We start from the raw sequence: 12,398 nt of genomic DNA on the forward strand, positions 1-12,398 counted from the left end.
GTTGTGCAAAAAGGAAGCCGCTGCAATGAGAAGCCCACACACCGCAGCAAGGGAAGAGCCCCCATTCGCTGCAGCTAGAGGAAAGCCTGAACAGCAATGAAGATCTAGCACAACTAAAAATGCATGCATAAATAAAATTTTTTAAAAAGTCTTAAGATAGACAGTTTTTACTCACTGACGCTTCAGTGGGTTAATTAGAAACTTGGAAAAATACAGAGGCGAATAATTTATATATTATATACAGGGGGACGGATAGACGAAGAGATTTTTCAAATCTGGGATCACTGGAAAACAGCAAACTAGCAGTTCTTGTTTAGCCAGTGTGCAGAGAACATTCTGCACGTGACAAAAACCAGGTTCTGAGAAATACAGTTCTCACTGTATATATATGTATTTTTAGCATGGAAAAAAAAAAAACCCTTTGCTACAAGGACCCACCAAGTTTCTATTCTCAGAGTATCATCTTGAAATATCAAAGGCTGGTCACTCTGTGGAGGATATTAATAATTCCTATCAAAGCTCTTTCATCTACCTTCCTATGTATATTCTAAGATGATCCCAAGAGAAAGGTAGGAAAAATACACACACAGACATGAAACAGAGAACACACACAGTGAGCGTAAGTACACTGCTGGGTCTGGGATGCTATATTCCATTTTCAATCTTTACTACCATGTATATGGGCTCAAGCATCATTTTCCATCACATTCTTAACTTTCTTTTTCCTGTACAGAACAAGGAAATCAGAGGCCAGTGTGCTCTGCACTGGGGCTTAAGATGCAAGATTCGTTGATGACTATAAATAAAGTTTTGTGCTTTCAGTTTTCTCTGGGGGCTGAGACTGGTGAGCTTTATTTGTAGTCTTACTCTCCAGCATTATTAGGAATTCCTAATAACCAATTTCCGTTAACAAACAAGCTAATCTAACCAAACAAATTTCTGGCACAGTAAGCTACAAAGGAATGAGGTCCATAATCTATTGTGGATATGTTAAAAAAAATAGAGTAAACTATAAAACAATGCCCACATGATAGCTGTATTACAAATAACAATTATGAACAGTAAAATCACTGCAGATGGTGACTGTAGCCATGAAATTAAAAGACATTTGCTCCTTGAAAGAAAAGTTATGACCAACCTCAACAGCATATTAAAAAACAGAGACATTACTTTGCCAACCAAGGTCTGTCTAGGCAAAGCTATGGTTTTTCCAGTAGTCATGTATGGATGTGAGAATTGGACTATAAAGAAAGCTGAGTGCCGAAGAATTGATGCTTTTGAACTGTGGTGTTGGAAAAGATCCCCTTGGACTGCAAGGAGATCCAACGAGTCCATCCTAAAGGAAATCAATCCTGAACATTCATTGGAAGGACTGATGCTGAAGCTGAAACTCTAGTACCTGATGCAAAGAACTGACTCATTGGAAAAGACCCTGATGCTGGGAAAGACTGAAGGCAGGAGGAGAAAGGGACGACAGAGGAGGAGATGGTTGGATGGCATCACCGACGTGATGGACATGAGTTTGAGTAAGCTCCGGAAGCTGGTGATGGACAGGAAAGCCTGGCGTGCTGCAGTCCCTGGGGTCGCAAAGAGTAGGACACAACTGAGCAACTGAAATGAACTGAACTGAAAGATGTAGTTGAAGAGTCATAATCTGTTAATTCAGTGACTAGCTGCCTGATCGGCAGTTTAAAAACCATCTAAACTCCAGATTTCCTTATAAAAGTTCTCCAGAAACTACAACACACTGTATTAATAATGGATGTAAATCCACTGGATTCCAAACCAAACTTTACAGGAGCCAGCTGGAGTCTTAGCTGACCCAAGGGGCAGTCTAGGGCTCCTGTCAACGGTGGAATGTCTCAATTTCTGGAGGGGTGCTGACCACGATCTAACAAGATCCATCTTACAGAAATCCTACTGAATCATTTTGGCTCAGGGTGATTAAGGATGGTTTCCATTCTTTCCTTAATGCTTTTTCCATTTTTTTTTAATAGGTACTTTATTTTTGGCTGCACTGGGTCTTTGTTGCTGTATAGAGTACTAGCTAGTTGTGGTGTGGGGGCTTCTCATTGTGGTGGCTTCCTTTGTTGCATGCCCTAGGGCACAGGGGCTTCCTCCCTTGCAGCATGTGGGCCCCGTGGTTGGGTTGAGTGGGTTCAGTAGATGTGGGGCACTGGCTTAGCTGCTCTGTGGCATGTGCAACTTCTCGGACCAGGGATTGAACCTGTGGTCCCCTGCATTGGCAGGAGGATTCTTGACCACTGGACCACCAGGGAAGTCCAGCTTTTTCTATCTTTTAATTGGAATGTAAACTGGGAAGAACTACAATCAGATATTACTCCCACTTCTTTTTTTTTTTTTTATTATACATACTTTAGATTGCAGACTGAATACAAATATTGATCAGAAGCCAAAAAACCCCAGACATTTCTTATCAATTCAATCCAGGCCAATCTGTCTTTCAACTCTGCATTTTTATGTTCTTGCCTCACCACTTACTAAAATAAATACATGAATAAATAGCAATCCAATTCAAATAAGCATCTTTCATCTATAATTATCTGAAGTAAGAGATTTAAAGCAGGGTAGAGTTAATCCATCTCACCAATTGCATCTTCAGTGCCTGTTCAGTCATGCTTGAACGTCTACATTCAATTTACAGAGAATATAAACGTACAGCTCTGTAGAGGGATGTTTCTGGCCAATCCCGTTTTAGAGGAACAAAAGGTCAAACAGTCCCTTTGCTGTTCTGTGACAGAGTCTCTGGGCTCGGTCAGAGGCTGGGAGAGCTGTGTCTAGATCTGGAATGGATCACTTACACAATTAAGTTCTTGTCAGACCCTCCTACCCATAGCCACCCCCCCACCAAAAAAAAAAAAAAAAATTGACAGCACAACTTCCCCAGGCAGGAGGATAAGCAGATGGAAAGTAACTATTTTTCTCCACCTACTTCAAAATTTGAAACAAGAAAGGGAATTAATGATGGAAAAAACATTCCTAAGTTTTAGAATACATTCTTACTTGAGTTACTATTCTGAGGAAATGTTTGGAAATCTTGGGAAAGCAGAATCTGATTTTTTCCCTCATTGGAAACTGGTTATTCAAGAGAAAATAAACACCCTCAGATCACCTTTTAACTCACAGATTAAGTCCTATAACAGAATAGACCGTCCTTAAGTACTAAATCCATACCTTTATTCATTATACACAGAATTATACAATGCTGTTTCTGTGTAGAATTTGGATATTCACATATAAGCTGACAAGTTAACATTTAAAAGTTTTTTTCCATTGATGCTGCCTACAAGCAACAGTTTAGTTTTGGCATACTGCCCCCCGCCGGCACCCCCCTTTTTGGACATGCGTGAGGCAGGTGGGATCTTGGTTCCCTGACTACAGATGGAGCCTGCGCTCCCTACAGTGGAAGCACGATTTCTCAAGCCCTGGACCACTAGGGAAGTCCCTAGTTTTGGCTTTTCATCATCCTTATCAGATATCAGGACTTGTTGTTTGTTCACTTATTGGTAAAATGTTAAGTACTGAGTCAAAGATGGGAAATTACCAGGCTGTTATATAAGTGGCCAAGTGTTTGGCTTCAATCAGATACTCATTATGTAATCAACTGTGAGAGAAAAGAATGAATGAGTGTGACAGTTTGGAAATACACTCCTGGAGGCTCAAAAAGATAAGGAAGAATATATGTTTGATGCCTTGAGAAGGAACCCTTTCTACCTCACATACACACACATTGAACACACTTAAGTCTACTGTTAAACAACCTTATTATACGTTTGCAGAGACCAAGTATGTACTAAAAGAAAATCTAAAAGTCAGACTCTAAATCAATTATTGTTAGTGACTATGTCCAATAGATTCATAGAAGATTAAGAGACAGATCCTTAGAACTGACTTACTTTAACATGATAGCTCTGCAGCTGAAATAACTGGAGGCCACAAGGATGATCTTACTTGCCTAATGTTCCACAGTTAAGCTACTGGTGGCACTGGGGCCAGAAACTGGGGTTTCTCTCATTCAGTATTCTATCACTGTTCTTTTTGATGCCCAGCCATCATGTTAATTACCATCACAATTCTATCTGGTTCCTCAAAAATCACTGCAGGTATGATTCCTAACAGCCTTGGAAACTATTACTGCATCCAGGTTTCAGGCCTGTGAATATTCGTGATTCTTGCACCACAAAATATAGTATCAAGGCTTAAAGGCCAAATCAAATTAACTGACGTCACGAATGTTTTAAAATAGTTTCTCTCTTTTATATTCCAGGTCTACGGCTAAATATCATCTTTTCAGAAATGCCTCCTCTAGCAAGCTTATCTACGATTGTCCTATTCTTTACAACTTTTATGTGTGTGTGCGTGCTAAGTCGGTTCAGTCATGTCTGACTCTTTGTGACCCTATGGACCACAGCCCACCAGGCTGCTCTGTCCATGGGGATTCTTCAGGCAAGAATACTTGAGTGGGTTGCCGTGCCCTCCTCCAGGGGGTCTTCCTGACCTAGGGATCGAACCCATGTCTCTCAGGTCTCTTGCATTGGTGGGCTGGTTCTTGAACACTAGTGCCACCTTGGAGCATAGGTCACATTTTGAAACAATACATTTGTTTACTTATCACTGGAATATCTTCTCTAACACACTGTAAATTCCATGAAAGCAAGGTTCAGGACACTACTGTTTATTTAGCAACTAGCACAGTTTGTGGCATGTAGAATAAGCTCAGATAATATTTGCTGACTAAACAAATGAATTTATCTCACTATCCCATGGTTGAAACAAGTCATATGGAAGCCATAATTGTCCCTTTTATGCTGTCCCAAGGCTTCCCAGGTGCTCAGTGGTAAAAAAAAAAATCCTGCTGATGCAGGAGATATGAGTTCAATCCCTGGGCTGGGAAGATCCCCTGGAGAAGGAAATGGCAACCCACTCCAGTATTCTTGCCTGGGAAATCCTGTGGACAGAGGAGCCTGGAGGGCTACAGTCCATGAGGTTGCAAAAGAGATACAACTTATCGACTAGACAACAACAACCCAAACTTAGTATCTAAACCCAAGGATTAACCTTCCAGGAAAGCAGATTTTAGCTCAGCAAAAGCAACCAATTAGATTCAGAAATGGAATGAGCTGTTTTGTGGGGTACTGAGCTCTTTGCCAAGAGGCTGCCAAGGCACACAGATCCCACTGCTTTGGGCAGAAGTCTGACCCTGACATCTTAGTGTCTCCTATGACTTCCAACTCTAGGCTCTGCAGTTCTTTCCAAATGTTTGATTCTGAGTTAGGTGCATACAGTGCACACAGAAATTCATTAGGAAATAAGCTAAGAGAAGTTATCTAATGAGACTTGGAAAATAGATTATTCACGTATGCATGCCTTTTTACGATTATTTGCTGCATATGAATTCTGAGTTTACAATCTGCCATAAGTCCATGTACCTGTATGTCAATGAAGACTAAAAACAGAGTTAAAAAAATCTGGGTAGCATTTTATGGTTTTAAACACACACACACTTTCATATAATTACCATATCAAGTCTGTGAGGAAAATTATACCTGAGCTTGTACAGGGTAAATGGCTGATCCAAACTCATAAATGTACCTGCTAGAACCGTCAGGATGCAAACTCCCAAAGTCAGTGATCTTTCTGACTCCAAATTATCCACCCTTTAGGTTTAGCTATATATCCTCCTCTTGGATGAAAAATACCTTTCTTCTAAATTCAATGGGAAAAGGCCAAATAGAATTTAAAAACCTGTTTTTTTTCTTTCATAGGTATCAAGAATATCTTTTATTGATTATCAGAAACATTACAAACATCTAATATGAACAAACTGTAACATGACAGTGATTAGTTTGAACAATTAATACATCTCATTAGCTTTTATACTTAAGGATCAACAGTTACTAAATGTGATTTTTTTTCACACAGTCTGATGAAAAATATTTCAATTCACAATAGCAACTTTCTTAACTCAAGATTCAAAAAAGGAATATTTTCTTCTTTAGTAAAGCACTGAGAATAAGATGGGAATTTATCACAGGTTAAATGGCAAGGGAGAAAAGGTCCAGCAGCATTTTATTTTCAGCCAGTAGTTTCTTGTCAAAGGTCATAGAGAGCAGTGGTCTACGATTAATACAAAGGGAAATACACGTCATCCCATCCTAGTGTTTGAAGGGACCTTTGAGACCATCTAGTTCAATTTCTTCTCTTTTTTCTTATTTGACACAATAGCTTTGAGATTTTATTTGCTATAAATACCTATTGAGAGTTCATGTTTCCAAGAAATGCCTTCAACTTTCTAAGAAAATCATGATCACATGTATTTTTCAGGCATCTTCTGGCATGACAATTACATACCGAAACATTTGCAATTTTGTTCTCCTATATGCATATTTATGTTCAATACCTCTGGCACAGGGTGGTTTTCCTTAGTCAGTCTTCCAGCTACAAAAGACACGAATGAGTAAATCTTGGAAAAGGGATAACATCCTTGATATTGTCAATTCCTAAGATGCACTGCAGATAGCGTTCAAATCCCATCCCAAAACCTCCATGTGGCACAGATCCAAATCGACGGAGGTCCAGGTACCTGATTTTGAAAAACAGAGTATCATTACCTATAAATGCTTCATTTAAGATCAGACGTTATGATAGAATTTTGTTTCAAAAGTATCTTGCAGTCATTTGTGCTCGTCACATCACTGTGGCAGACCCGTCTTTCCACCTTAAGACAGATGAAGGACACAGGAGTTAGAGTGATCTGTCCAAGATTATGGAGACGAAACAGCAGCAAATCCTGCCATGCATTCATGGGCTTTGGTCACATGATCCTAAGTTTTTGTTTATTGGATACTTATATACAGAAAACTTGCCTCATTAGGCTATAGAAAAATTCCTAAGAACTGTATTATTTTTCTTTAAATACACTCCTCTTCTGCTTCCTAGTATATCAATGATAATGTTCTTTTTTTCCTTATCAAAATCATACTGTTCAATATATAGAGGAGTGTGAAGCAGTTTGCCTGATGTATTACAAAAAGAGATTCCCTTCCTACTAGTCTGTAAGCTACATCAAGGGCAGGAACTGCATCTTATTCAACCTTTATCTCCAGTGACTACCCAGAAACAGATGCTTACAACATGGAGAGTTATTGTTTGAAGGTATAATAATATACTCTTGAAGGCTGCAGTGAGGAAAAACTTCAACTCCTCTGCATTAAGCCTGGTGGAAAATGTCCAGAGTCGTTTTTCTGAAAGGCTACACAGCCTCTGAAGTCCATCCATGCACGTTCTACTCCCACATTAAGACTACATGCTAGAAAACGGTACACTCAGGATTCAAACTCAGATTCCAAGATACCAGTCCAGGATACAGTTATTTTATGAAAGGAAGAGAAAGAAGACTCTATAACTCTTTTTATTATGTCACTTGATGGTGGGAATTCCTGAATTATATAATACAGATTAAAATAAATTTATAGTTTCTTGAATGATTTGTAAAATATACAAACATACAGCATAAAACTTAAACACCACAGCTGGTAGTCATTTGGCTCTTTAAGAATAAAGACTATAACCTATTCCCCCACTATTAATGACTACATGTATTGGTATTTTAGCTAATTAAGTACTTCTCTTTCTAAAATAAAAGACAAACTACAACTAGGTGAGTTACAACCAAGTGAGACATCAATAAGAAAGAAGTTATCTAGGATAAAACCTGAGATTAGTAAGCATGATCAGGAATAATGGAAGGAACTCAGTCTTGAGTAACTGAAATGTTTGATAGCTGAATTAACTTTATAAGGCATGGAGGCAGAACATACTTTGATTTAGTGAGAAAATGAGATGAAAGGCATATCATACCACCTGTCACAAACACCTGCAGGATTTGAGCTGGCTGCTAAAAGTCCAGTATCCAGCTTTAGCTGGCTTTAAATTTCTCATACACAGATGTCAGAACACTGGCATAAATATCTGGAAACTGAATTCAGAAGAAGCATTCTGCCTGTAGTATTTTTCTTACCTTTGCTTTGATAGATGGAAAGATTTACTTCTAAAAATAAGTTTTCAAAAGAACCTGTATTTGTTTGATTGTTGCTATATTGGTTCTATAGAAGAGATGGTAAAAATTGTGGAACTAGTTACAGATTTCATTTGCATGGGGCATGTAGAAACGAGAAGTGAAAAAATTCTTAGACACCTGGGGTAGCTACACATTCAGTGTGGTAGAACACTAGCAGAGATCACAGACTTGAAGATTTTTAAGGTCATTTTTACCTTTAAGATACCATGATTACCATATAAAAGGAAGCAGATTCCAACTGTTAAAAAATAAAATTCAATGAGTCAATTTTAAAAAATCTTTATTCTATGATTCATCAATCAGGCAGGACCCACCTAGCAACAGAAAAGAGCTCTACAAAATGATTTTAGGCAGAAGGGGGCAGGATAAGGAAGTTAGTAGCAAAGAGTGAGTGGTTTTAGGCAAGGTCATCTTCCTTTAGGAGATGACAGGTGTCCATCAGGCAGACAACCTCACTAGTGTTGACCAGGTAATTCTAGACTCTCTGGTTCAAGATTCCACTTCTGGGAGATGTTGAAATTATAATTAAATCAGATATTAAGTCTAAGTTTGGGAATGTGAGTTAGCACAAGTGACCTCATTTGGGCCTGTTGTCTCTTAAAATAATAAATACTTACATTTGGAGATGTTAAGAATTTGAAAATTTTAGTTGGGAAAAAAGTAGTATTGAAATGATTAATAAAGACCAGAACAAGTCTAAACCAATGATTAAGATATATCTAGTTTTTAATATATATATATATATATCTAGTTTTTATATACTATGAATAACATCTTATAGACAGAAAATAAATTGAAGTAAAACGTGTAAGTGTGACAATCAGGTTCATCAACCCAACAGCAAAACTCAGCACTAAGGAGGAAAGGCGGAAAGAAATTAAACTAAACTTCTACTCTGTGTAGATACTTAACTTATATTGCTTCATTTCATCCTCACAAAAATCCTGTGAAGTAGATATTACCATTCCATTTTATAACCAAGAAAACCAAGGCTCAGAAAGATTAAATATGCCAAAGTTCATTACTGATAAATAAAGCAATCGAGGGCCATTACTTGAACCTAATTTCAGGCTTTTTGCATCTCTGAAATCTAGTTCCATTACCAAAAGGGAAGTGTGTAATTTGATCTTTCCCTCTGCTGAGGACAGCAGAAGAGTTAATAATATGGTTGATACTATTATACAAGATCCTGAAAGAGTCTTATTACAGAAATATGAATAAATAAATAAGTTGTGTATAATGAAAAGTACTTGAAAAAGGGATCTGCAGAAGGAATACCAGAACAACTTAGGAATGCAGAAAGATGATCTTCCCGAAGCAGCTTAGATTTGTACAGTTGGTGGAGACCCCAGGGATCACTTAGCTCAAGCCCCTAATTTCAATCATAGAGAAAATGAAGCATAATGGTTAAGAACCAAGTCCCAGTTCTATGCTTCTGTGTGCTCTTGATTAAGACAGTTAACACCTCCAGGTCCCAGGCCTGGATGGATAATAAAAAGGGAATAAGAATGGCACCTAACTCAGGGGGTATTGTGATGATTACACAAAACAATATCCATCAAAATTTTAACATTGTTATCTGGCACACAATTGGTAATAAACAAATGGCAGAATTATTATTACTACTTTTCAAAGACTCAAAGGGAATAACTAATCTCAGGACCTGTTCATTGTTTTAACCCTCTTCTATAGCACCCTGGAAATATAAGTGAAAACTATGTAACATTCAGACCCAGAGCCAGAACAAGAGTCATCAGGGGTCATATTCTTACCATTGGTAGGCTTCTGTCAGTCCTAATCTGTAAAATGAAAATAAGAAAATTCTTTCAGAGAATGACAATAAGATCAATATACTAACCACCAGACATTTATTTTGGGTTGTGTGCAAAGTGCTCTTTATAAAGAAGTAAATACCCAAACTTGTGCTCTTAAATAATAATATATAATACAGTTGAGGAGCTGCACCTTTATTAGGTGGTAAGAAAGGTAAGAAAACCAATATTAAGAAAACCAACAGTCCAATATTATCAAATAACAAATGCTATGGAAAGAAAGCAAGGTCCAGAGCTCAAGAGAGGGGGTTCATCTGAGATAAACTTATTGTCCTGTGATATAAGAAAACCACTATTACTACTTCGTAAGGATGTCTAAAGGTACACCCAGACAAGGGATGTACAGACACAATTTTCTCTCCATAATAGTAAAATAATAATATAGATTCTGAGGCTACTTCATAATATGGTTGCAAATTGTTTTTTTGCCAATTTGAGAAATGTTAGTTAATTAAAGTTCTTAGTACTCATTAAAATTTATTTCAGTCCTTAAAAGTATTTGGGACCACGGTGTATCTCAAAGTGATCGGGATTATGAAAAATTCAAATATGCAAAAATATGCAAAACATGAATAGAAGTCAAAGACAGATCCCGGCGATAGGGAAACACATATATCCACTTAATTAGGAAAGATAAATTTGGATATTATCAGATATTAGGTAAACATTTAATGTTATGAGGAAAGGTTTCCTGAAGGAAGGAAGCAAGTACAGAAAACAGACCAATTAATCTTTCAACAGATGAGATTTCTTGCCATGTGTGATTTTTATTGTGCTTTAAAAAAAAAAAACCCAGAGAATCTTCAAATTCTTTCCATCTAAGGAGTTTTACTGTCACTTCAATTCCACCATTTTCCCAGAACTTCCTAACACTATAAAAAATACTAAGGAGTTAGTAGTCTAGCTGATAAAAAGAGTCCTCCCAGAACATATTTATCCCCTTTCTTCTGGATGCTAACCCAAACAGAGCAGTTCGGATGACTGGGATTACAAAACCAAATTACTCCACAGATTTATAAGTTGGGATCTTGGAAAAGCAACAACTTTTTAAGCACTTCTCCATTAGGAAGAGAAGGCCTTACAAATGGCTAATTTAACAAACACAACAAACAATCAAGACTTTTCCAGATTACTATGAAACCTAGTATTATCTGGAGAGAAAGATTATGCCTTCAACATGGGAAAGTCTTTTTTTTTTTTTTTTTTCAAAAGTCTGGCACAGTAAAAGTGGAAACCATGGAAAACAGAGGTTTATAACCTTGGTTAGTTTAGGAAGTCATTGTGGTTTTTTGGCAGACCATGCATATACAGGAGTGGTAGTTCAATTAGAAACATGATTCCCCTACTTCTCATCTCCAAAACATTTTCTGTGTGTTTATGGATACATTTCCCAGGTCTCAAACAGTAAGTAAAAGTTATTCAAATACTTAAATCAAGATACTTACATAGTAGAAAACCCGAGGAAGGGAAAACTGCTTATTCTAAATGCTACCTTAGCAGATAAATTTTAGTTTCTTTCTTCCTCCATCTTAATCCTTTCCCTGGTTCAGAGCCTGTCTTCACGATTTAGTTTAAAATCACACACACACAAAAACCCAACAATTCCTTTTCTCCCAAAACACAGAGAAAAGGGAAGAACAAACTTTAAGGGGCTTTAGTTGTCTTTCCTTTCTCTATCACTAACTTTTAAAAAAGCTATTTCTATAGGGAGAGAGATATACAAATAGTGGACAAAAGAAAAAAAAAATCATTGTGTCATATAACAGCTCTAGGCTTTCAGAAAAAGAAGCTCAGAGAGGTTAAGTAACAACTTGCTTCAGTTCACACAGAATCTGAGATTCAGGTCTGTCAGGTACTAAGACCTACGTACTACTCTGTTAGTCTGCCATTACTGCCTCTGAGTGCCCCATTCCCATTTTTTAAGTTTCATTTTTTCTAGTTCTGATCAGTACCTGGCCAATCGCTGTTCTAATAAATGGTACCGTTCCTCTCTGAGGCTTCCTCCAAAGAGTTCTCCAACTCCAGGAACCAGAAGATCAACAGCAGCAACCTGAAAAGGAAAAAACTCACAAACACCATTCTGTTTTCATACCATCCCAACAATGTCAGCTTCTGAAGCAAGTGGAACTTACAACATTTTGATGACTGGCTGTTTAACTGCTTACAGTTAAACAGAATCTTATTTATGTTAGCTGTTCGTGTCCCCTGTTTTAACACTAAATGTTTAACTATTATGTTTAGAATATAAAATGCAGGTGGACAGTTGCCCCTCTGGCACCATTTATGTGGTATACTTAAAAAAATATGTTTTCTGCACAAATGTGGTACAAATGTTAGTCATAAAAAATGTGGAAAGTATTAATAATTATAAAAATATTTTAAAACACCTATCATCATGCAGAGGCAATTATACGTTAGCATATTTTCTTTCAGGTTTTTTCCTTGTATGCTTAAAGAGTATAACA

The 12,398-nt window shown here is 37.4% G+C and overlaps 1 protein-coding gene across 13 annotated transcripts in view; it reads right to left on the reverse strand.

Moving 5' to 3' along the window:
* Window positions 1–3,176: 3,176 nt before the first annotated feature.
* The window catches only part of NARS2 (asparaginyl-tRNA synthetase 2, mitochondrial), a 139,509-nt gene continuing 130,287 nt past the window's right edge, over window positions 3,177–12,398 (reverse strand). For 10 of the 13 annotated variants that reach the window (XR_015158166.1, XM_086385800.1, XM_086385798.1 and 7 more), the window contains 3 exons: window positions 11,886–11,983; window positions 9,874–9,900; window positions 3,177–6,604 (listed from right to left, as the gene is read on the reverse strand). Coding sequence is in view for 11 of the 13 variants with exons in the window: in XM_086385800.1 (XP_086241926.1) it covers window positions 6,460–6,604; window positions 9,874–9,900; window positions 11,886–11,983 (270 nt within the window). In the remaining 2 variants the exon portion in view is untranslated. Of the gene's footprint in view, window positions 6,605–8,295; window positions 8,340–9,873; window positions 9,901–11,885; window positions 11,984–12,398 lie in introns of all 13 variants that reach the window. The other 3 variants (XM_086385794.1, XM_086385791.1, XR_015158167.1) reach the window with 2 other exon arrangements.

Source organism: Bos grunniens, chromosome 29 (genome assembly GCF_055505025.1).
Source record: "Bos grunniens cultivar Pamir isolate PY7600 chromosome 29, Bosgru_T2T1.0, whole genome shotgun sequence".
NCBI lineage: Eukaryota > Metazoa > Chordata > Mammalia > Artiodactyla > Bovidae > Bos > Bos grunniens.